General features: G+C 38.7%; 1 protein-coding gene across 5 annotated transcripts in view; it reads right to left on the bottom strand.

Annotated features, from left to right (window-relative positions):
* Positions 1–24,991, bottom strand: part of NSD3 (nuclear receptor binding SET domain protein 3) — a 112,500-nt gene that overhangs the window by 12,155 nt on the left and 75,354 nt on the right. For 3 of the 5 annotated variants that reach the window (XM_045821670.1, XM_045821669.1, XM_045821671.1), the window contains 7 exons: positions 20,570–20,767; positions 19,926–20,099; positions 15,637–15,783; positions 12,181–12,337; positions 5,367–5,569; positions 4,567–4,679; positions 3,697–3,966 (listed from right to left, as the gene is read on the bottom strand). In XM_045821670.1, the coding sequence (XP_045677626.1) occupies positions 3,697–3,966; positions 4,567–4,679; positions 5,367–5,569; positions 12,181–12,337; positions 15,637–15,783; positions 19,926–20,099; positions 20,570–20,767 (1,262 nt within the window). The remainder of the gene's footprint in view (positions 1–3,696; positions 3,967–4,566; positions 4,680–5,366; positions 5,570–12,180; positions 12,338–15,636; positions 15,784–19,925; positions 20,100–20,569; positions 20,768–24,991) is intronic. The other 2 variants (XM_045821672.1, XM_045821673.1) reach the window with 1 other exon arrangement.

Genomic DNA, 24,991 nt, shown 5'->3' with positions numbered 1-24,991 from the left:
TTCATTCCATCACTATTGGTTCCCTGTGCATTTTTCTTCATTTCACTTATTGTAGCCTTCATTTTTTCATCTAATTTGCGACTAAAGCCAACCAATTCTGTAAGCATCCCGATCACCAGTGCTTTGAAGTGTGCATCTGATAGGTTGGCTATCTCTTAGTCACTTAAAAGTACTGGTTCTGGGGCTTTCATTTGTTCTTCTGTTTGAGCCATCTTTTTTTTTTCCTTTGGTCTGGTCGCACCTGTTACATAGGAGGGGCGGAGCCTTAGGTGTTCACCAGGGTGGGGCACCCCAGTCACTGGGTTGTGATGCTATATGTGGGGGTGGGGTCCAAGAGGGAACAATGGCACCTGCTCCACTCTCCTTCTGACCTCAGTCCCTTCCGCCACTTCCCCTGAGCAAACTGGACCCCTCTGGTGCCAGTTCCCTTTTGGGTGGGCTTGTGCACCCCGTGGGACTTTCCAACGACCTCTCCTGTGAGGCTGGGATTCTCTCCCTGCACGTCAATCCCCACAGGTGTTTTCAATCAGTGTCCCGAGGCTCTGTTTCCCTGTGCTGTGATCCTGGGTTGCGTGCAGTGCTTTGCTTCACAATCCCTGCCATGCCGGGTCTCCTGGTTGTCACCCCTCAGCTGGGTCCACTTGCTGCGGTCTTGCATGCCCCACATGCCTTACATGCTGATCCCAATGCTCTCTGCTCTCTGAGCCACGCCCCGCTGCCCGACTCTGCCTCTCCTACCTAGGGACTGGCTGAACGTGTCTATTTTAACTTCTTGGTTGTCCGACTTCCATACAGTTCAATTTTCTGTCAGTTCTGGTTATTCTGTTTCTAAATTGTTGTCCCTATCTTGGTTGTGCAAGGAGGCACAGTGTGTCTATTTATGCCTTCATCTTGGCCAGAAGTCCCCTACTTTTTATTTTTGAACTAATTATAGATATTCACAGAAAGTAGCAAAAATAGTGCAGAGGATCTGTGTACCCTTCACTCAATTTTCTCCAATGGTAACATCTCATGTAACTACTTAACACAAGAAAACAACTCTGGCTGGTGTAGCTCAGTGGATTGAGCACGGGCGGTGAACCAAAGTGTCGCAGGTTCGATTCCCAGACAGGGTACATGCCTGGGTTGCAGGCCATGACCCCCAGCAACCGCACATTGATGTTCCTCTTTCTTTCTCTTTCTCCCTCCCTTCCCTCCTAAAAATAAATAAAATCTTAAAAAAAAAAAAAGAAATTACATTTAAAAAAAAAGGAAACAGATGGTGGTGCAGTGTGGAAACTTTATTCAGATTTTACCAACCTGAATTAAGTTTTGAGGGCCACTGTTTGAGTAGTAGGATATACTGGTGATTTTCACTTTTTTTCTTTGAGTTATGCATTTAAAATTTTTCTGCAATGAACACGCATCCCTTGTGTTAAACAAAGAGACTGCTTTGAAAAATTGCCTCAAGGACTCAACTTTTTCCAGTTGCTTTTGCATATATAATCTCATTTGAGACTAGCAACAACCTTTAAATGTGTAGGGCAGGGATCACTCTGTCTATTGTAGAGATGAGGAAACCGGGGCTTAGGGAGAATGACTGACTAGACTAATGAAGTATGAGGTTGGAACAAAGTCCTAGGTTTGTTGGTTTCTATACTAGTACATTTTTCATTGTACTATTGCTTTTCCTAATTCTTTTTAAAAACTTTTTTAATTTTAATTTTTTAAGTATTTTTATTAATTATGCTATTATAGTTTTCCCAATTTTTTCTCCCTTTATCCCCCCCGCCCTGCCCCCACAACCCTCCAGCATTCCTCCACCTTAGTTCATGTCCATGGGTTGTACATATGAGTTGAGTCCTCTGTTTCCTATACCATTTTTTATCTCTCCCCATCTATTTTATGCCTACTAATTATGCTGCTTCTTCCCCGCACATTTCCCCACCTATTCCTCCCTTCCCCCTCCCCACTGAAATCCTTCCACGAGATATCCATTTCTCTGATTCTGTTCCCGTTCTAGTTGTTTGCTTAGTTTTTGTTTTCATTGGTTTTCTTCTTTCTTTTAGGTTCACTTGTTGATAGTTGTGAGTTTGTTGTCATTTAACTATCATATTTTTTATCTTCTTCTTAGATAAGTGCCTTCAACATTTCATATAATAATGGCTTAGTGATGATGAATTCCTTTAAGTTGACCTTATCTGAGAAGCACTTTATCTGCCCTTCCATTCCAAATCATAGCTTTGCTGGATAGAGTAATCTTGGATGTAGGTCCTTGCCTTTCATGACTTGGAATACTGCTTTCCAGCCCCTTCTTGCATGCAAGGTTTCTTTTGAGAAATCAGCTGACAGTCTGATGGGCACTCATTCATAGGTAACTTTCTCCTTTCCCCTTGTTTCTTTTAGGATTTTCTCTTTGTCTCTAATCTTGGGTAACTTAATGATGATGTGCCTTGGTGTGTGCTTCCTTGGGTCCAACTTCCTTGGGACTCTGGGTTTCCTGGACTTCCCAGAAGTCTATTTCCTTCAACAGATTGGGGAAGTTTCCCTTCATTATTTGTTCAAATAAGTTTTCAGTTTTTTGCTGTTGTTGTTCTTCTGGCACCCCTATTACTCAGATACTGGAACATTTCAGGTTGTCTCAGAGGTTTGTAAGATTCTCTTCTCTGAATTCTTGTTTCTTCATTCTGTTCTGGTTACATGTTTATTTTTTCTTTTGTTCCACATTGCTGCTTTGAGTCCTAGTTTCCTTCCCATCACTGTTGGTTCCCCGAATATTTTGCTTTATTTCATTTTGGGCATCTTTCATTTGTTTTTTCATTTTTCAACCAAGCTCAATCAGATCAGTGAGCATTTTGATTAAAAGGGCTTTAAATTATCCATCAGATAGGTTGGCCATCTCCTCATCACTTAGCTCTCTGAGGTTTTGCTTTGCTCTTTAATTTTGGCCCTATTTCTTTGTCTTGGTGCAGCTGGTAAGTTGTAAGGGGGTGGGGCCTTAGATATTCACCTGGGCAGGGTGACCCTCCTCGCTGTGCTGCCTGTGGGGGAGGGGCCAGAAAGGGAGCAATGCAGCTAGACTGCTCGTCTCTGGCGCACGTTGCGACAGACTCTTGTGTGAGACTGGGAGCTTCTCCCACAGTAGCAACTGCTCTATCAACTCTGAGTCTCAGTTTCCCCTTAGCCCGGCCCGCCTGGTCCGCCGCCTCACCGTGGTTTTTCTCCACAGGCCAGCCTGCACGGTCTGCCGCCTTACTGGTCTGGTTGTTCTGGTTGATTTTTTCTTTAATTCCTTGGTGGCTGGAGTTCCATGCAGTTTGATTTTCTGGATTTGTGGTGGTTTTGTGATTTTAGATTGGTTGTCATCCTCTTTTTGGCTGTGCGAGGAAGCAAAGGGTTTCTACCTACACCTCCATCTTGGCCAGAACCCTCTTTTACTAGTCTTTTAAATATATTTTACTTAACAAGTAAAAAATACTTCAAACAGAAAATGACCAATGTCCCTTTTCCTTTTTATAACTACTCATAAGACGAAGTTTATGTGCATTTTATTACTATCACTTCCTACAGCATCTTCTTTGCTTCAGAAGCACCGAACTCTCAACTTGGGAAGTTTCAAGATGCTGCCACAAGTCCCTACACCTTTTGTCCCCGCTGAAGCATCTGTGAGAGGCACAGGTGCTGTCTACTCCACTCCTCAGGCCCCTCCCATGCTACCTTCTTAATGCTCCGTTTGGTCCTGAGGCCCCAGCCTCTCCGCTCTGTTTTGATGATTTCCGCATCAGGGTAGAGCCTCTTTGTAAAGCACTGGTTCTGGCAGCGGTCCCCGGCCGGGCACACCTGCGGGTGACACTCGTACTGCAACATGCGGTTCAGGCACTCGGAGTCCAAGCCGCAGGGGTTCTCGTCAGCTGGCTTGCAGTTGCAGCGGGGGATCTCCGACAGGTCTGCGACCTGGATCTGCACCTTCCCGATCACTTTGTTGGCCTGGAACACAAAACCACAAATAAGAGGGGAGATTTTAAACAGGAACATCAGAAACATCCATGCTGCTCTTGGCTGTGCTACTGCCTTGCAGTGTGACTCTGAAAAAGGCTCTTTTTCTTAATCATAATGTCCCCCATGCATAAGCTAAGAATAACTGCTTCTCCTCAGTGGACAAATATATCAAAAACTGATGTGAATTCCCACTTACCCGTTCTGAATATTTCTCCTTCTATTTGTTGATGCAAATTTCACAACTGAAAACAATTGTGAGCTGACTGGACAAAAGGGGCAACTATCTTTGTTTGCATTTGGTTGCAGGATAAGCTGGTGGAGCAGGGACGGGCTGTCCCCTCACACACGTGGCTCCTAGGTGCCAGAGGACCTCACCAAAGACCTCGTCCTCACAGCACACAGCTGCTGTGCCCGCTCCCGGCTCCCGGCTCCCATCTCCCCTGGATGCTTCCAGCAGAAGCTGTTTTACAGAAGACTGGGTGATAATTAGCAAGTTCTCACCTGTCACAAAGGGCCTTCTAACTCTAAGAGAGCACCACAGCTCATCCTGCCTGTCACACACCAATGTTTTCGTGGGTAAAGACTCACTTTGATGTGTTTGTAAGGAGGAGGTTTTCTTGAGTTTTTTTCAACCTCTATTGCTTCTTTACTTTCTCTTTGTGCTTTCAATTCCTGGAAACGCTTTGCAGCTTCTTCCAGAGCTGCCAATAAAACCAGACAAAGTATGTAAATGCCAAACAAACAAAACCATTAGCAGAGTAGTTTTACACTGCCTTCCCAATGCACTGGATCTGGCCAGAGGTTTTCTTTTTAAAATCATGTTCGGGAAATAACCACTTACCACCAGAGTAGAGTAACACTGAAATAGGACATGACTCACTTCTGGCCGAACCCTGCTCTGTGCACACGGCTGCCTCAGAGATGAGGTCCTACTTCAATGATCAGAGGCTTCCCACTGAACCCGAGAGAAGCTTTTTACCTCGCACGAGACTGAAATTCATTTTACTCTTACCCAGAAGGCCAAACTGCCTGCTAACTTGTTGCAAGAACAGTTGTAAGGCTCTTCACGGGAAGTTCTACTACTCTCGTTGCTAAGGAGCTTCACTGATCAGGAAAACCAGTTTCACAAAAATCTCTATGCCTGCGGAAAGATAACTGAAGAAACTCCTTTCACATACGTGGCAGAGCCTTCTATACTGGAAATGCACTTTTCTAATTGATTAGATTCTGATATGGGTCTAGTGGGATTAGACACTTGCGGGTGCTAGATTGCAAAGCCTGGTGGAAATTCTCCACTACCAGAAACATGTCACATGCAACTTGGAAGGTCTTGAGGGATCTACACCAGAGTCTTAGTTTTGAGCCACTGTAAACATCATCCAACTTACCTTTTTTGAAGGTCTTGTTGATGCTAGTCTGCCCGTCGGCAAAGCTTCTGTCTCCTTCGACGTAAGGGAACACTCTGCCCTGGTGCACCCAGTAGTAGTCGTGAGAACCAAAGAAGAACACAGGGAAGTCCCCCAAGTCATGCTTCAGGCCCTGGATGTTCAGGGGCACAGACCTGGGGTTGCAGATCTCTGCTGGCCACCACCTAAGAACAAAAACAATTTTATTTTATTTATTTTTAAAAGATTTTATTTACTTTTAGAGAGAGTGGGAGGGAGGGAGAAAGAGAGGGAGAGAAACATCAATGTACAAGAGATACACGGATTGACTGCCTCTCACAACTCCTGCAACTGGGGACCTGGCCCCCAACCCAGGCATGGGCCCTGACTGGGAATCGAACCAGTGACCTCTCGGTTCACAGGCCAGTGATCAATCCACTGAGCCATACCAGCCAGGGCAACAAAAACAATTTTAGATCAAGAAAATGAAAATCACACTATTCTTTACATGGCTGGCAGGAGGGAAAAAAAGTTTTATACTTTGTAGATTCTAAGGACACAAAATACCTTGTTTTCGTTTTTTTACCTTACCTTTTTACAATGTATTTTATTGAATATGGGGCACCTATTACAGTTGCCCCATTTCCCCCGTTTAATCCCCTCCCACCCACATTACCCCCTTCAGTTCATGTCCATGGGTCATATATGTAAGTTCTTTGGCTTCTACCTTTCTATACTATTCTTAATCTCCCCCTGTCTATTTTCTCCCTATCATTTATGCTACTTATTTTCTGTACCTTTTCCCCCTCCCCTGTTGATAACCCTCTAGGTGATCTCCATTTCTGTGGTTCTGTTCCTGATCTAGTTGTTTGCTTTTTTAAAAAAATATATTTCATTGATTATGCTATTACAGTTGTCCCATTTCCCCCTTCACTCCCCTCCAACCTGTACACCCTCCCTCTCCCACCCATATCCCTTTAGTTCATGTCCATGTGTCACACTTATAAGTTCTTTAGCTTCTACATTTCCCGTACTATTCTTACCCTCCCCGTCTATTTACAACCTACATTCTATGCTACTTATTCTCTGTACCTTTCCCCCGCTCTCCTCCTCCCACTCCTCTGTTGCTAACCCTCCACGTGATCTCCATTTCTGTGGTTCTGTTCCTGTTCTACTTGTTTGCTTAGTTTCTTTTGGTTTTGCTTTAGGTGTGGTTAATTTTGAGCTTCCTGTCATTTTACATGTTTTTTTTTAATCTTCATTTCTTAGGTAAGTCCCTTTAACATTTCATAAAATAAGGGCTTGGTGATGATGAACTCCTTTAACTTGACTTTATCTGAGAAGAACTTTATCTGCCCTTCTATTCTAAATGAAAGCTTTGCTGGACAGAACAATCTGGGATGTAGGTCCTTGCCTTTCATGACTTGGAATACTTCTTTCCAGCCCCTTCTTGCCTGTAAAGTCACTTTTGAGAAATCAGCTGACAGTCTGATGGGAACTCCTTTGTAGGTAACTGTCTCCTTTTCTCTTGCTGCTTCTAAGATTCTCTCATTTTTAATCTTGGGTAATGTAATTATGATGTGCCTTGGTGTGTTTCTCTTTGGGTCCAACTTCTTTGGGACTCTCTGAGCTTCCTGGATGTCCTGGAAGTCTATTTCCTTTGCCAGATTGGGGAAGTTCTCCTTCATTATTTGTTCAAATAAGTGTTCAATTTGTTGCTCTTTCTCTTCTCCTGCTGGTACACTATAATTAGGATGTTGGAACATTTAAAAATGTCCTGGAGGTTTCTAAGGCTCTCCTCGTTTTTTTGAATTCTTGTTTCTTCATTCTTTCCTGGTTGAATGTTTCTTTCTTCCTTCTGGTCCACACCATTGATTTGAGTCCCAGTTTCCTTCCCATCACTATTGGTTCCCTGTACATTTTCCTTTATTTCCCTTAGCATAGCCTTCATTTTTTTCATCTAATTTGTGACCAAATTCAACCAATTCTGTGAGCATCCTGATTGCCAGTGCTTTGAACTGTGGATCTGATAGGTTGGCTATCTCTTCATCACTTAGTTGTATTTTTTCTGTAGCTTTGATCTGTCTTCTCATTTGGGCTTTTTTTTTTTTTGTCTCAGCGCACCTGTTACATAGTGAGGGGCGTAGCCTTACGTGTTCACCTGGGTGGGGCAACACTGTCGCTGGGTTGTGATGCTGTCTGTGGGGGAGAGGTCCAAGAGGAAACAATGGTGCTTGATCCACTCTTTGCCAGTTTTCAGTCACTTCCCCCGATACCCACAAGCAAATTGGGTCCTTCTGATGCTGATTCCCATGTGGATGAGTTTGTATACATTCTAGGACCCTGTGGGTCTCTCCAACAAACTCTCCTGTGAGGCTGGGAGTTTCTTCTGCTGCCTCAATCCCCACAGGTGTTTTCAATTGGTGGTTTCAGGCTTTATTTTCCCACACTGGGACCCTGGGTTACTCGGTTGGTCTGGCTCCCCAGTTGTTCCTCCTGGTTTATCTGCATGCAAATGTGAGACCACCCACTCCACTGCCCGCTCTCCTGCTCGTCTGCCAGCCGCCGCTCTGCCACCAGTCCTCTCAGCCCGGCTGCCCGTCTCCACCCCTCCTATCGGTCTGGATGAATGTTTCTTCTTTAACTTCTTGGTTGTCAGACTTCCATACAGTTCAATTTTCTGACAGTTCTGGTTATTTTTTGTTTTTGAACTGTTGTCCTTCTTTTGGTTGTAAGAGGAGGAACAGTGTGTCTACCTAACGCCTCCATCTTGGCCGAAAGTCCTTCTTCTACCTTTAATCCTGCTTGAATCCTGCTCGAAGAACTCCCGCAACTGGGGACCTGGCCCACAACCCAGGCATGTGTCCTGACTGGGAATCAAACTGGCGACCTTTCAGTTCACAGGCCAGCACTCAATCCACTGAGCCATGCCAGCCAGAGCTATTTTAGATATTTCTTATCCAGGAATGTCTTATCTATTAATTGTTAAATCCACACCCCTCTCCACCCCAAAAGATAGAGATGTTTAATTATAAAAGCGGTGTTTCTTTTAAAAATAAAACAATGAACAAATGCGTAAGAGAAAAATTGAAAATGCCTCTCCTTGTAATCTCATGCCTCAGACTATTAACATTAGATAAATTTCTTTTCAGGCATTAAAAACATATTATACCTAGACCTATAGTTTTAAAAAACTATATAAATACATGGAAAGATAATGTGTATACTAATATGTTTTCTAAATTCAACTCTATATCATGATATCTTCCTATGTTACTTTCCAGACCTGCATTATTCTTTTATTGGCTTCAAGATACTCTACAATATGAATATACTATCATTTCTTTGACAAATCCCCTATGGATGGAGCATTTGGGTTATTTCAAATAATACCACAACGAACACCCCCCAAAATATATTTCTTGCATGCCTGTCCAATATTTTTGCCTTAGATAAACTTCTTGAAAGGGAGGTGCTGGGTCACGGAATATGTTCAGTTAAAATTTTAATGTGCGACGCCAGCCCGCCTCCCTGGGGGCACTCGCTGCCCCAAACCTTCCCCAGCCGCTAGGTTCTCTCTCTCCCATTTCTCTTTTACACCTTGGCCAATCTGTTAACCGGGGGCGGAGGGAGCTCTTTGTTATTAATGAAGATTTATTTATTTGTTTTAGTGAAGCTGGGTGTTGTTTACATGTTTATTTTCTATTTGCTATGCTTTTGCAAGCTGGCTCTTTCTCTTCTTTGTCCCTTCTTTCCTACTCAAGCTGTTTGTCTTTTCTCACTGAAAGGAGAAAAGCAAACACATTCCCCTGGTTTGACATTTGCTTTTTATTTATTTTCTTTTTTCCTTTTTCAATTTTATGTATTTTTTTTTAGAGGGAGGGAAAGGGAGGGGGAAGGGAGTGTAACATTGATGTGCAAGAGATTTATCACCGGTTGCCCCTCGAATGCCCCCAGCTGGGGACCTGGCCCCCAGCCCAGGCATGTGCCCTGACTGGGAATCAAACTGTCAACCTTCCAGTTTGCAGGCCAGCACTCGATCCACTGAGCCATGCCAGTCAGGGCTGACATTTGCTTTTTAAAAATTTATAATATGGTTTGCCACACAAAATTGTTTATGTATTTAAATTGCCTTTTTTTTTTTTTTAGGATTTGGAGATTTCCTGTCATAGGTTGAAAAAAAATTGGGTGGGGTACCCTCTCAACCTCAATGCCACTTACGTCAACTAAAAACAAAGTTTTGACTTCTGGTCCTTGACATAGAAGGAGGCATAGGTAAACACACCTCGCCCCCTTACACAACTACAGCAAAATTACAACTAGGCTACGAAACAAGTATCACCCAGAAATGTCAGAAAATTGAGCTCTATAGAAGTCTGACAATGAAGGATTTAAAGAAGCCACATTCACCCAGCTGGGCCATGCCACTAAGACACGGAGTCAAAGCAGCTCTATGTAATACACAAAAACAAACACAGGGAGGCTGCCAACATGAGGAGACAAAGAATACGGCCCAAATGAAAGGACACAAGAAAACTCCAGGAAAATAATGAAATGAAATGGAGATTAACAACCTGTCAGATGCAGAGTTCAAAACACTGGTGATCAGGATGCTTAAAGAACTCACTGGGTACTTCAACAGCATAAAAAAGACCCAGGCAGAAATGAAGGTTACATTAAGTAAAATAAAGGAAAATCTACAGGGAACCAACAGTGGAGGGGATGAAACTGAGAATCAAATCGAGAATTTGGAACATAAGAAAGAAACATTCATTCAAAACAGCAAGAAGAAAAAATAATTTAAAAAAAAATGAGGTGAGGCTGAGAAGCCTGTGGGACGTCTTCAAATGTACTAATAAAATCATAAGGGTGCCAGGAGGAGAAAAGGAAGAGCAAGAAACGGAAAATTTATTTTAAAAAATAATGAAAGAACACTTCCCTAACTTGGTGAAGGAAATAAACATTGAGGTTCAGGAAGCACAGAGACTCCCTACCCAGACTGACCCAGAGGATCTTAGCAAGACACACAACATAATTAAAATGCCAAAGGTTAAAGATAAAGAATCTTAAAAACTGTAAGAGAAAAGCAGACAGGTACCTACAAAGGAGTTTCCATGAGACTGTCAGCTGATTTTTTTTTAAAAGAAACTTTGCAGGCAAGAGGGACTGGCAAGAAGTATTTAAAATGATGAAAAGCAAGGACCTATACCCAAGATTGCTCTACCCAGCAAAGTTACCATTTAGAATTGAAGGGTGGATAAAGTGCTTCCCAGACAAAGTAAAACTAAAGGAGTTTGTCATCACCAAGCTAGTATTACATGAATGTTAAAGGGAATTATATAAAAAAGATCATAATTATGAACATTAAAATGGCAATATATTCATAACTACTAACAACTGAATCCAAAAAACAAACTAAGCAAACAACTAGAACAGGAACAGATTCACAGACATGGGGATCACATGGAGGGTTACCAGCAGGCAGGGGGAGAGGAGGGAATGAGGGAAAAGGTGCAGAGACTAAAAACCATATGTGTAGGTACAGAACAGACAGGGGGATGCTAAGAACAGTATAAGAAATGGAGAAGCCAAAGAACTTACATGCACGGCCCATGGACATGAACTAAGGAGGGGAGCAATGCTGGAGGGAATGAAGGCACCGGGCAGAGGGGGGCAAAAGGAAAAATACTGGGACACGTGTGTAATAGCATAATCAATGAAATATATTTAAAAAGAGAAAAACCGTTTTTAAAAGGTAGAAGATTTATACAATCTGAAGAGAAACCAGAGTATGAGAAAAACAGTTTTTAAAGTTAAACAGGTGAGCAGCATATTTAAAACAGAGAAAACAGCACAGCCCTTGCAAAAATACACATAAATTACAGTATGTTTGAAATTCTATAGGAATATATTTTATGTAGGATTCTAATTGAAAAGTAGAATTCCATCATGTTCTCTTTAGTATTTATTTTCTTAGTAACATGATAAACATATGCCTCAGAATGCAGAATGTACATTTTTTAAAATATATCACTATTCCTGTTTACGAAAGCTTGTTAAAAAACAGGCTTCCTAAAAGGAGAAAGTTTTATTCAAATAATAGTAACCACACATACTTCTTATTCACTCCCATAAAAACTAAAGGCTCTTAGTCCTGGCTGGTGTAGCTCAGTGGATTGAATGCTGGCCTGTGAACCAAAAGGTCACTGGTTCAATTCCTAGTCAGGCACATGCCTGGGTTGTAGGCCAGGTCCCCAGTTGGGGGCATGCGAGAGGTAACTGATTGATGTTTCTCTCCCTCTTTTACCCTCTCTTCCCCTCTGTCTAAAAACAAACAAACAAAAACAAAGGCTCTTAATGAAACTCTCTCTTTAAATTCTAAAAAACTCTCTTTGCACACAATTTAGAGCTTCTAGCCTGACCTAAAATGGACCAGATTTAGGGGCAAAGAGAATCATTTTGGCTAGGAAAAAACTTTTGGTTTTATTAGAAATCACAAATCAACATAAATCTAATTAGGACAAAAAGAAAACATCTTCCCTCTTAACCACATAAGACTTTTTATTCCAAAATCTAGTAGTACATAGTTCAATGGTATAAAATAACTTTCAGAACTCAAAAGCAAAGTCAACCAAAATATGTATGTGTTCTCTCTCTCTCTCATGTACACACAACTCGCTCACTGTCTTCCCCCCCCTCCCCGGCCCCCGGAAATAGCTCTGCTGTTCTACCTTTTCCTAGCCTGTTTGTATATAGATTATGAACCTAGGTCTGAACAATGATTGAATACTTCCTCTTTGTCCTTGGGAAAACTTGCCTGTAATTTCCCAATTTGACCCAAACAATCTGCTTGTAATGTAGTTTCTTGCCAGCTTTACAGTCATTACAATTCCAGCAGCCTTCTGGCATGTCTATGCTCAGGCATTCCGGGTGGAAGGAAGCTGGGCACGATTCACAGCAGAGCAATCTTCCACCTTGAAACAAATAAACAGTCTTAATAACTGAGAAAAGAGGAAAGAGAAGAAGAAAGAAAAAGGAGAAAGTTATCTTTTAAGTGCATTACGTTTGATTCAAATTGGGGGAAAATAACAAAGGGATGGAATCATATCTATGGCGATGGATTAAAATAGAAAGCCAATAAACAGACTTAGCTTCATCCCTTTTCAAGTTTCAGGAGGCAGAAGCTCAGGTTTTGAATAGGAAAAGAAACATTACTATACTCCTTACCCCTGTAAAATGTGGCTGTTGAGATATCAGTTTAGTAGGAAGCTAAAACCCTTAATACATGACAAAATGGTTGCATGAAATCTTTAGACAGAGTGGATTTGAGAGCAGATTTTCAAAGAAATAATGTAGCAGCTTACTTTCTTGTCTCCTTGAGAGCTAAGAAAGAACGCAATGGTCATCTTTGTATTTTAATCCAGCGCCACAGTCGACTATATCCCTTCATAATACAATTAGCAAGAATGAAAACAGGCAGTAGGCTGATCAGTCCTTTTTCTTCCCGCAAAAGAACACGAAAAAGCAAAAGGGTTGCACTGGCTCAAGCTGGTGAGGACGCAGGTCATCACCTTCTCAGGGAAGATACACACCAAACAGGCTATAGAGCAGTGGTTTGCAACTTTCTCATCACTGAGGGTCCCTTTCCCTTTCCCTTTCCTCACGGACCTGTATGTTTTCAAATATTTTATCAACCCAAATGAAACCCAAATCCATGCATTTTAAAAGTAATATTTTTCCTGTTTTTATTAACCAAAAAAATATTTAACTACCAATCCAAGCTTCTGAACCCCATTAACAAAACTAGCATTATCACACTGAATTGTTTAAATCACAGCCAAATATAAAGAAACTCATGCAGCTTTAGTTTGCATAAATGTGTGATTCTGTTAGATTTTCTGAAATATTAGACATAGTTCAAAAACTTTGTTTACATAAGCCTTTTCTAACTTCATATTGAAAACCACTGCTTTATAGCATACAATTCAGTAAATTATAGCAGTGTAGAATGAAGTACCATACGTGAGGAGATCCCTCCAATTTCCCTAGCAAAATCCTCTCCTTATAAATACACAAAATGATCTCTGGATTAAGACCAAAACCGGTGTGGCAAACAAAACAAAATATTACTAAACGCAAAGAAATGAAAAAGATTTGGTGGGGCGGGGGATAGGTATTTGTAACAGGTATTTCAACAAGTGACAAAGAAGGATGTTAACCACTGAAGATGAAACATGATAAAGACATCTACTGCAAAAAAAAAATTCATCTTCCCATCGGAAAATCAGGTCTATAACCCACAAGTTCACTAAGATTTAAAGCCTCATAAGCTAAAGGTTAGGAGTCCTCTATACAATTTTATCAAATCACATGCTCCAACCTTTTGAGGGTTTGCTATCAATTTTCCAGAAAATCTTGTATTACTGCAGACTTTCAAACTTCTAACTGATTAACATAAAAACAAAAAGAAAATCCATATGCAATCAGTGATGAATTAAATTACTATATTTCCTCTGCTTAAAAGCTTTTACTTCAATCATTGGGATTTTTCCCTTTGTCTGCAAATCTCAATAGGGACTAATGGCTCCAATTCTCCAACCTACAAACTAGCTGTCTGATGCTCTTAGACTAGCTAAGGAATTCTTCTGTCAGTTTAAACTAAAATGAGATCATCTATTTTTTTTCCAACAGAAAGAAATGCACAATAGGGGGAACAGCCTTTGCAAATGGCTTTTAGAGGACATGCGACTATTCGAGCTGATGTGGCAGAGTCAGACCGGCCATTTTTAACATAATATAGTCCTGAGTGCTAAGTCTTACTTCAGAGGAAATACAGACTGAGAATCATCAGTGAAAATCATCACGATTTTTTGACAAAAAATAATACACAAGGGAAATAGAAAAGTAAATATATGAACAATCCACCTTGGTGCTATGCAAGGAAACTGCTTTAGGGTGCAAAAAGAAATGGTTCAACCTAAGCAAAAGCAGGGCTCAAAATAATTTCACTTTATTCAAAGTCAATACTGAGTACTGAAAACAAAGTAAGCAACAATTGAATTAATCTAATTTTAAAGGCAACAGCAGGAAAATAAGGCATTTCCTAAGATGCTTCAAGTAGTCGAATTTTATTGTGTTCTGGAGGTAGACTGATGCCCTTTGTTTTGGAAGTAGGTGTCAGCAGTAAGGTGACATACTGTGACTTCAATGGAAATCAAACAAACAAAAAACTTAATACCTCTCCAAACTACTTTTCCAGACTGTAATCAGCTTCTTAGTTATACTTTCTTTTAAGTTATAGGTTGCCACTTAAGAATTCTGATAGAGCAAAGATACATCAAGCAGGCAACTCGAAGGAAAACAAAACAAAACAAAATGCCCACCTCCAATCCAGTGTATTAGGTATGAACTAACTTTTCTCTAAAGGATCTGAAACTGGCTCCAAGATCCTAATGGGAATGTGTATAGGAAAAGGCTTTCACCTTGCAGGTTATTTGTTTTACCTGCTGAGATAGTAACTTCCCAAATAATACATGATTGTTAAACCACTTTTTATTTTTATTACATATATGCTATGTAAAACTAAATACAAGATAAGACTTTCTTCCACAGACTATGGGAGAATATAAATATACATTTAGCTTCTGACTCTCCGTGGATCAATTATCCATTAGCAGTTTTTCAGCTCACCTGGCTTCCTTTTAGCTCACCTGCCTGCAGTGTTTGGGGTACCTCCCCAGCTGCCCACTAATGTATCCTAGGAGAAGGGCAACTCTTTTCATAGTATCTTAACAAAAACAGTTAAGAAACAAAATGATAGAATGTACTCTAAAAGCACATATTTAAGTAACAGTATCTTGGTTTCCCTCTGTTTAATAATGTTGCTATTTAGTTGAAAGTTAGTAACAAATTACATTGTATCGATTGTATTCTAATATGAAAGGTAGTTCTACATCAGGCAAAAGAGAAAGAGCCTTTTGAATATTCTTCTGTATTAAGCAAAATCCTAGTCTTTCAACTTTAACAACCTGTATATATACGAAATGTGTGAAAATTTGTTCAAGGAGAAGAGTGAGTGAAAATTTGTAATGGAATTATTTTAAGCCCTTTTTAATAGTTTTGCAGCTGTATGAAGATAGTCACAACCACCAAGGCAGAATTGACTGAAAGCAACAGATGGTGCTTGACAGGCATACATTCCCCCCTTCATTTAGAAAGAAAAAAATAGGAAATGCAAAAATAAAAGCAAGAGATAAACTATTTTGATTTTTACCTTTCTCACATTTCTTTTTGGAAGCTGACGAAGAAGGAATCATAGGTAATTTCATCAACTCTGCACGATTTGATTCATTCAGTAGGTAGTGGGACTTATAGGCATAGGAACTGAACATGGGGTCTGAATGGTCCTGAACTATCAGCCCTATACGAAACAAACAGAAAGAGATGAGCTGCAATGAAACTACCCATGATTCCATGAGGAGAAAAAATAAACCAATACCTATAATGTAGCTGGGCTTAAAGTTGGGAAGCATAAAGAAAGTATGAAGAAAAAGAAAGATCTGACAGAAAAATCTTTCTATAGTTATTAAAAGGAGTTTAAGTGACTCAATGCCCTATCCCTATACAGAAACCTATATACCTAGAAGCAAACTCCAAATTAATCTGAAGGTATAAACTACATTTGATATCATACAGAAAACTCCCTAAGAAAAATAAAGCTACATTCCTTAATATTTAGAAGTACTAAGATGACAATCCAGAGGACAAAATAATGTATCACTTAACCGTTAGAAATAAGAATTATTTACAAAACACAGTAGAGCCTGATCTACCTTCCATGTATTAAGTAGCACTTACAGGAAGAACTGTTTCTCCTTTCTGTTCAGATCTTCAGATATTTTAAAATAGATTCTAGCTTTCTCTGCCAGATAATGAAGCTTTTCTCTATCAATACGGTATCAATTTTAAATTGGCCATAATTTGTTGAACTTTGAGGAGGTAATATAAACCATTTAAATTTTTTTCCTTGCCATGACATAAAGTGATTATCAACTTAACAGTTTATAAAAAACAGTACTTTTGATCTACTAATACAGCTGTCCTATTTGGAGGGAAACATAAAATCTGCTCTAACCCATTTGTGGCATCGACTTCTCTTCACCCTCCCCACCCCCTTCCCCTAGCCAAGCTCACCACACAGCGACAGGCCGTTGCTAAACCTGGGAGCTCTAAGCCCTAAGGGAAAATCTCTATTTGGTTACTGGTCAGTTTATAATGATCTAGGACTTGATAATACAAACCACAACAGCAGTTCACAGAGATCATTTTGAGAAGAGGAAAGAGTTTTGTTTTTAAAGGGGATACCGTTTATTTTTTTCTGTGAATGTTATCTTCATTTGGCGCTACCCTGCACTGGGACAGATTTGAGAAATAGCTCTGATCCAGATGACAGAACAGAATTGAAATTGCTAATTGGTAATAATATAAGAATCTTTGAATAAAAGTTACATAATGTCAAATGAATTTCATTCATTTAATAGCGAGAAGTGGTGCAGTATTAAAAACATGGGTTTTGAAGTAAAAATCAAGTACACATGCTGGCCCCTCTACGTAACAACTTGTGTTACCTCCAAGTAAATGATTTCATCTGGGCTTCAGTGTTCTCATCCACATAAAATGCAGAAACAACTCCTTAGGGCAACTGTGGCAATACATTCAAATAGTATCTAGTAAAGTTTGATTTACAGATGCAAAATAAATTGCTATTATTATTAAAGATAAAAGGAAACCCTAATCTAGCTTCTCCACTCAAAGTGACTGTGACAGCCCTGGCTGGTGTGGCTCACTCAGCCGGCCACGTGCTGCTCTGCAAAGCGAAAGGTAAGAGAGTTGCTGGTCAGGGCATGTGCCTGGGGTGCGGCTTGGTCCCCAGTCAGGGCACGTAAGAGAGGTAATGAGAGGCGTAAGAGGCAACCAGTCAATGCTTCTCTCCCACTCTTTCTCCCTCCCTTCACCCTCTCTAAAAATAAATAAATAAAAATCTTCAAAATTACCATTACAAAGAAAGGCACAGAAATTAGCTCACTATTATTGTACACTACCCTCCCAATGAAAGGTGCTAAATATACAGGGGTGGGTAAAAGCAGGTTTACATAATACAACAAATAATACAATAATTAATAAGTAATAAGTAATAATACAAGAATACACTGTTTCGCACACTCACAGGTGTAAACTTACTTTTTCACACCCCTGCACACTACACTGAAATAGGACTGAACATTTCCCATGGCACCACGGGCAGGGCAAAGAAGGAGCAGTGTTCCTCTAAACCTTGAAACATTTCTAGATAATTATATCTTTAAGAATTAGCTTAATGGTTTTAAACAGCAATAACCAAGAAGTAAGAAAAACTAATGGAGGCAAAAAACAAAACCAAAACAACCTAAGTTTTCTAATACCAAACACACCGTATTCTGCCATGTGTAATGAGCTCCCGTGTATAAAGTGCACCCACATTTCTGCACACATTGTACATGAGATTATTATGCCCATGTATAATGTGCTTCCTTATTTTTCCCTCAAAAATCTGTCCAAAAGAGTGCACACTACACACAGCAAAATATGGCAAATGATTAAAGTATTCCTTTTAATGAGTGGATTTATTATAATTAGGTCCCTTTTATTAGGTCTCCTTAAAAAGGAGACCTCCATAAATAATTAATAAAGATCACATTTCTGAGAAACTTTTAAGCTTTCTTAAATTCCAGTATTTGCTCTATATAGATTAAGTTTCTGTAAAATTCTGGAAAGGAAAATGAGTTTCTGTTTACTGGACAAAGTTTCAGTTAAAATATTTGGTAATTAAATAATCTTGCTTAAATAGGCATTTAAATACAGTAAGTCTTTAGAACTTCCAAACTGGTAAGATGAAAATATAGATCCTTTTATTAAAACATGGGTTTTTCCTTCATTTACATTATCCCAGACTTTTAATCAAGGCATGTAAGTTAAACTTAACAAAATGGCTAAATTTTCTACAAAACTAGGTCCCTTGACAATGGGCTATTTTCTGACAGTGTTAAATTGAAAATACCTTTTAAAAGTTTCCCAATTATTGAATGAAATAGAGCCAAAGAAAAATATTGGTTAATATGCTGATGGTACTTGATTCAGAATGTACTCCAGAGTAAGTCAACATGAGAGTTAAAACTTGATATTTAAATTGCTGACCTAGTTATGCACGCACACGTGCCACACAGAAGCACACATGCCACATAGAAACACACACACACACACACACACACCTCTAGTAAAACAGAGTAACAATACATGCCTAGATTGGTAGAATAAAATACTAACAAAGTGACAGAAACTTTAAGCTCTCATTGGCACTCATCTATTTAGAGGTCTCTAAAGCCAGCCACTCAATTGGTGAAGTCAGTATTTCCATCCTATCATTACTTTCTTAGGGAGGGGGAGATGGAAGAGGCACTAGTGCTAACTTTATTTCTTTTGACTATGTGAACGTTTCAGTCACCTGTTACAATGCAGCATGAAACATTTCAGACCTCCGCCACGCCACGCCAGTACCAGCCAGGCTTCAGAGCAGGATACAATTATACAATCGTTCTAGTAAAGAAGGACACAGTGCTTCCCCTCTAATGGCAACAACCCCTAGTGCTTACAAAACCTAGACATACTGAAAACAGTGTATACAATGGACTCAAATGGCTGCTACAAAAAGGACTACCATTTATTTAACCTTTTACTGCCCATATCCTCTAGTTATTATTTTTAAAATGAGAGCTACCAAAGCAAAGTAACTCAAGATCTATCATACTGCCCACATTCTATTAAAAAAATACTATTAAAAAAGTACTTTCAGCAAATTAAAAGAATTGTCTCCTATAGCAAAAAAAAAAAAACAAAAAACAAAACTAAAACAAAAACCAAAACCTCATCTTCAGTACAGTCTAAAGAAGTTCTATTTTATATTTATCATGAACTCAAGTTCACTGACCCCTCAAGGACACGATATTGTTTTTAGTTGATCAACCTCTTGGCACACCTAAACATCAACAGCCTGCATTGCTGGCTCTGAACTAACCCCACCACACATGCTGCCTTGGCTGCATCCCATCAGGCCTTCCTCAACGCCCGACCGAAACATGATAAAACACAACATAAACGATTAAGAAATAAATGTGCTTGGTTTGCTTGCCAAATGGAATCTCAATCAGCTGCAAGCTCTGAATTAAAAAATATGACATGGAAAGATCTACTTTGAATGGAAGAAGTTTGCAGAAGGAAATAGACTGATCTTTTGATGCTCCAAGCAGAAATGCTAAGAACTTATGTGTGATTCTAAGTTACTTAAAAATGCAAACTTTAGCCTAGTTTATAGAATTAATATTCGAACAATTTGAATGCCTGATGTGACATTAGAGACTAGTTACTGAAAGTGTTCATCTCTCTCAGGGATATTACTGAAACTCTATTTTTATGGGGAAATAGGCCCATGAACTCAGGAAGAGATAAAGAGAAAGGATGGACACTTACCTCTTGCACAAACGAAACAAAAGCCTACATTTACAGCAGAGGATGAATTACTGCTGCGTTTGGAATGATTACTACAGATGAGAATGTAGGAGGACACAAATATGCTTCCGGCAGCAATGCAAGCATCTCCCGAGTGATAGGCTACTGGACATCTCAAACATCGCATCATGCGACCTGTTTAAAGACAAGTCAGAAAGGATCTACGTAATAAGGCATTAGCTGGGTACATACGTTGAGGTTTTTGGAGTTGGGTTCTTCTGGGTTCCCATGTGATGTTGATTAGAGTAAGATAAAACTATTTTTCTTCCCCAGTTGGACTGTCACTCCTACGCTGTATGGTCCCTAAACACAGTACCCACCTGGAGACCAAAGAAAAATTCGTCTGCGCCAATGCTGGAAGAGATGGTGGTCTCCAATGGCAACTGTTTAAGGAATTTTCAAGGGTAACTTTGAACATATGGGATATTCTTCTCATGGTCTGAATTAGAACCCAATCCCTACTTATAACACTATCTATTGCAGCTGAGCTAGGGTATCTGTAGATGGACAGAGAGAATGCCTGATGTTCTTTAATCACGTGTTTATTATTTGCTACTGAACTTAAAAGAAAAAACCCTCTGTTCCCTGCCGTAGCTCTGTCTTACCTTTACTTGCTTTGTGGATGTCTTTCTCCATTGAGCAGGCAGAGCAGCAGTGCTGGGGACAGCGGAATCCTTTTGGCTCAAAGATGGCAGTGGGGAATTTGCGGACACAGGCCTCATGATAAAATTTCCCACAAGCACCAACAGAGCAACGCTTCACCTCTGTACCAGACACCTTACATGAGAAACACGGGTGTTGCCCTGGAACACGGATGAGGGACAGAGATCAAATAAAAGCTGGTTAAAGCATATTCCTTAAAATAGATGCAGCTACTGACATCAAAACTGAAAATAGCTAAATTAAAATACCACTTAATAAATTTTGTTAGAATGGTTGATTTACTATGATAACTGATTGGAAGATGTAGCATTAAAAATAATTTAGATCTCCACTTTTCATTCTACACTAAAATTATTTCCACAGGAAACCCAGAACACAATTTTTCAGTATCCAAGAGCTGAGAGTGGCAAGGTTTTCCCAAAACAGAAGAAATGAAAGAAACTACAAAGACAGATTCCATTAGATACTGGCAATCACTTAAAATGTCCCAAGGGTAAGATGAAAATTCATAATCTCAATTAAAAAAACACAGAAAATTATAGTTAGACATTATTCAAACTATACAAAATCAAGGACAAAAAGAAAATATTAAAATTAGCCACAGAAAAGACAATTACCTTCAAAGAAGCTAAGAGCTTACTGAAAGAGAAAAATGGAAACCAGAAAATAATGGGATGTTATCTTCAAAGGGCTGAAAGAAAATTGTTAACAGGCCAGAATTCTATACGCCATGAAGATACTCTTCAAAAATGAAATGACATTAATATATATTGGGAAGGATTAAGAAGAACAAAAGCTGTTCCTTTGAAAAGGATTAATAAAACTGATATTTTTGGTAACAGTGACTAAATAAAAAAAGAAAAGCAGTAATACATGTTAACAATACCAAAAATTTAAAAATGATACATCTCTATAAATCTGTCAAAGATAAAAAGATAGTAAATGGAAATCACTACATTTCTGCCAATAAATTGGAAAATTTAGATGAACAGATTACTAGAAAAACAGAACTTACTAACACTAACAGAAAAATGAATAGAAAATATGATTAGTTATATAAACTATTAAAGAAATGAAACCACAATTAAAAACCTTCCAACAGAGAAAACTTTAAGCCCAGATGACTCCACTGGTCAATCTGCCAAATATTTAAAGGAAGAAATAATGCCAATTAGAATAGAAACAAAGAAGAAAGAAGAAAAAGACAAACAGATGTGGAAAAACATATTCAACAAAGATGACAAAGGATTGTTTTGTTATAGAGAGCTCAAATATAGTGAGAAATATACGCAACATATATAAGCAAAGATAGCTAAACAAGACTTATAAAGAACTATCAACCAAAACAGGAACACAACAGCCTAATAAAAGTGGGCAAAAGGAATGAAGGGACAATTTACAGAAAGCAGAAAGAAAGCCAGTAAACATGAAAAAATGCTCAACTTCACTTGTAAAACCACAAGTAACATATTAAAACTTCATCAACAGGAAAAAACTTCAAAAGTCTGATAATGCCAATTGCTGATCAGGGTGTAGGGAAAAAGAAACTCTTATATACTACTGGTAGAAGTTTAAGTTGGAAGGAACTAGCTTGGAAGAAAACAAAGTAGTATCCTTTTTTTTAAAGTACATATGTTCACTTTCTGTGGCCTAGAATTTCTACCTCCTGCTCCCTACATTAGGATAGACTTGTACATGTGAAGGAATGCTGACTGAGCACGTTTGTAACTGCAAACAACTGAAAGCAACCCAAACGTCCTTCAATAGAGGAATAATTTTAAAAAACTATAAAAAAATCAATCTGCAGAACAATGGCATGATACATTTTTATTACAACACGCATAAAAATGGTACGCACATACAAACATGCATGCACACACAGAAGATGTGCAGTGCTGCCCACCGACTGGTAACAGTGGTGACCTCTGGTGCTGCCTAGAGTTAAGCAGGAGCCTAAACTAGGAGTGACGATCTAGCGGTACCTTCAGCATGTGCTACGACAATGATGTTTTCACATCATATTTATGTGTTACTTGTGTAATTAGATATAAATTTAAAACACTAATAACTTTAACACTGCAATATACAAATAGAAAAGACACATGAATAAGATCATTCACAAGAGTCAATGAAAATACAAAAAAAAAGTTTAGCTGTAATCAAAGATCTGTAAATTATAACAACATTTTAATTATTTATTTGTTTTGTCGTTCTGTGAAGATAATTGTCTTTTTGTGGGTAATTTTAATGTTTTCTCTTTGTCCTTGACTTCCTACACTTTAAGTGACACATCTAGCTATAATTTTTTGCCTTTTTATTAGGATTATATGTTTTCATTTTGTACCTGTTTTACATATGAAAATTATAAGTGATTATTTATTGGTCATTTGGGTATCATCGTTGGGGAGTGTTCAAGCCTTTTGCCTATTTTTCTTAAACAGTTTTTTTGTTTTGATTTTTCACAGAAAGTGAGATTTTGTTTCAGAAGCATTAAACTTTGTAAGTTGGATAAATTATAAAAATTCTTCAAAAATCAGTGCCTATAATTGTGATGTTCACTTTTTTTTATTACTGGCTTTGTTAGAGAAATAAAGTTCAGCAGGAAATTTTGTTGTCCTGTTGCAGAGATATAATTTCAAATTATATTTTATAATGTATACAGATATAAAAGCAATAGTATTATTTGAAAAATAACTTTCAGAATTGAAGAAAAAAAGATTAGGCCCTGGTCAGGTTGCTCAGTTGGTTAGAGCATCATCCCAACATGCCAAGGTTGCGAGTTTGATCCCTAGTTAGGGCACATACAAGAATCAATTAATGAATGAGTGAATACAACTAAGTGGAATAACAAATTGATATTTCTCTCTTTCCTCCTTCCCCTCTCTCTCTAAAATCAATTTATTTATTTATTTATTAAAACATTTATTTATTTATATTTATTTTTAGAGAGGAAAGGGAGGGAGAAAGAAAAAGAGAAACATCAATACATGGTTGCTGGGGGCCGTGACCTGCAACCCAGGCATGTGCCCTGGCTGGGAATCGAACCTGCGATACTTTGGTTCGCAGCCCACACTTAATCCACTGAGCTACACCAGCCAGGGCTTCTAAAATCAATTTTAAAAAACTTATTTTAAAGATTAAGAGGTCTGACTTTACACTTTGCCTAATGCAAAAACTGCTCTATGTAAAAATCAGTCTTTTACTTGCAAATTGATCAGAGTAAGTCTAACAGAAATGAAAACTGTTGTAACTAGAAATACTGTTGTATTAATAGAGAGATGAACTATCAAACTCCTTTAATACTTATGTTTCGAGCTCTAGCGTGTGAATGCTACCAATAGCCTCCCTTCTCACTAGGTCATCGTCTTTATCTATCTAGAATAAGTAAATAGTAAGATTGGCGGTTACACATTTTATTCAAAAGGGAAAATGAAAATACTTTCTCTTCAGAAATCACGTTTGTCTTAAATGATAGAAAGCGGTAGTATAAGAACTTATTAGGCATGTAGTATCTTGTAGTATATTTTACATGTAAAGTGTTTATCTTTTGATAAAGAGAAAGAAAACTTCCTAGATGATCTTAAACAATGGTTTAAAGAATCTGAGTGTTCACTCTTTATGTTAGAAGTGTACCAGATTAGTATCAAACTAACTTTAACATGATAATAAATAAGTCAAAGGCAATTTAGTAAGTAAATAAAGCACACAGGGGTTAAGGGCACCGGCACCCCTCCCCAGCTGAAAATCTGCATATAACTCTCCACTCCCCCCAAACTTACCTTCTCATAGCCTACTGCTGACCAGAAGCCTTACCGATAACATAAAGTTGGTTAATATGTATTATATACTGTATTCTTACAATAAAGCTAGAAAATGTTAATGAGAAAATCATAAGGAAAACACATTTATAGTACTATACTGTATTTACTGATATTGTATGTTTACATCACCTGTGCACAAGAATCAGCTGTCAGTACCTACATCAATATTACCTTACATGATACGAAACCCTGTATGTTATATACATTACTAACATTAGACATCAAAAGTGAAAGATAATGTGAAAAAGAAATTCATACTTATTTACAGATGTAATAATCAATGCACTGATAACAAAAAAGCAGCAATACAATTGCTTCATTCTAGCCTAGTATAACCGACGTGACTGCTTCGTGGCAGTCAGGACACCTGCCCCCACACTTCTAATGGACAGCATTTACTGGAAACACTACCTGCATGTTAAGTGGACTCATAGGTGAATCCTGTGTTGTTCAAGGATCAACTGTAATGATTTTTTAAATTGTGGTTAAAATATATAACATAAAATTTACCATTTTAACTATTTTTATGTGTGACATTAAGTA

The sequence above is a fragment of the Phyllostomus hastatus genome, unplaced genomic scaffold (assembly GCF_019186645.2).
Source record: "Phyllostomus hastatus isolate PE091 unplaced genomic scaffold, TTU_PhHast_1.1 phas_scaffold_46, whole genome shotgun sequence".
In the NCBI taxonomy this organism is placed as follows: domain Eukaryota; kingdom Metazoa; phylum Chordata; class Mammalia; order Chiroptera; family Phyllostomidae; genus Phyllostomus; species Phyllostomus hastatus.
The sequence above is the reverse complement of the archived record's forward strand: the minus strand, read 5'-3'. Positions and strand labels throughout refer to the sequence as shown.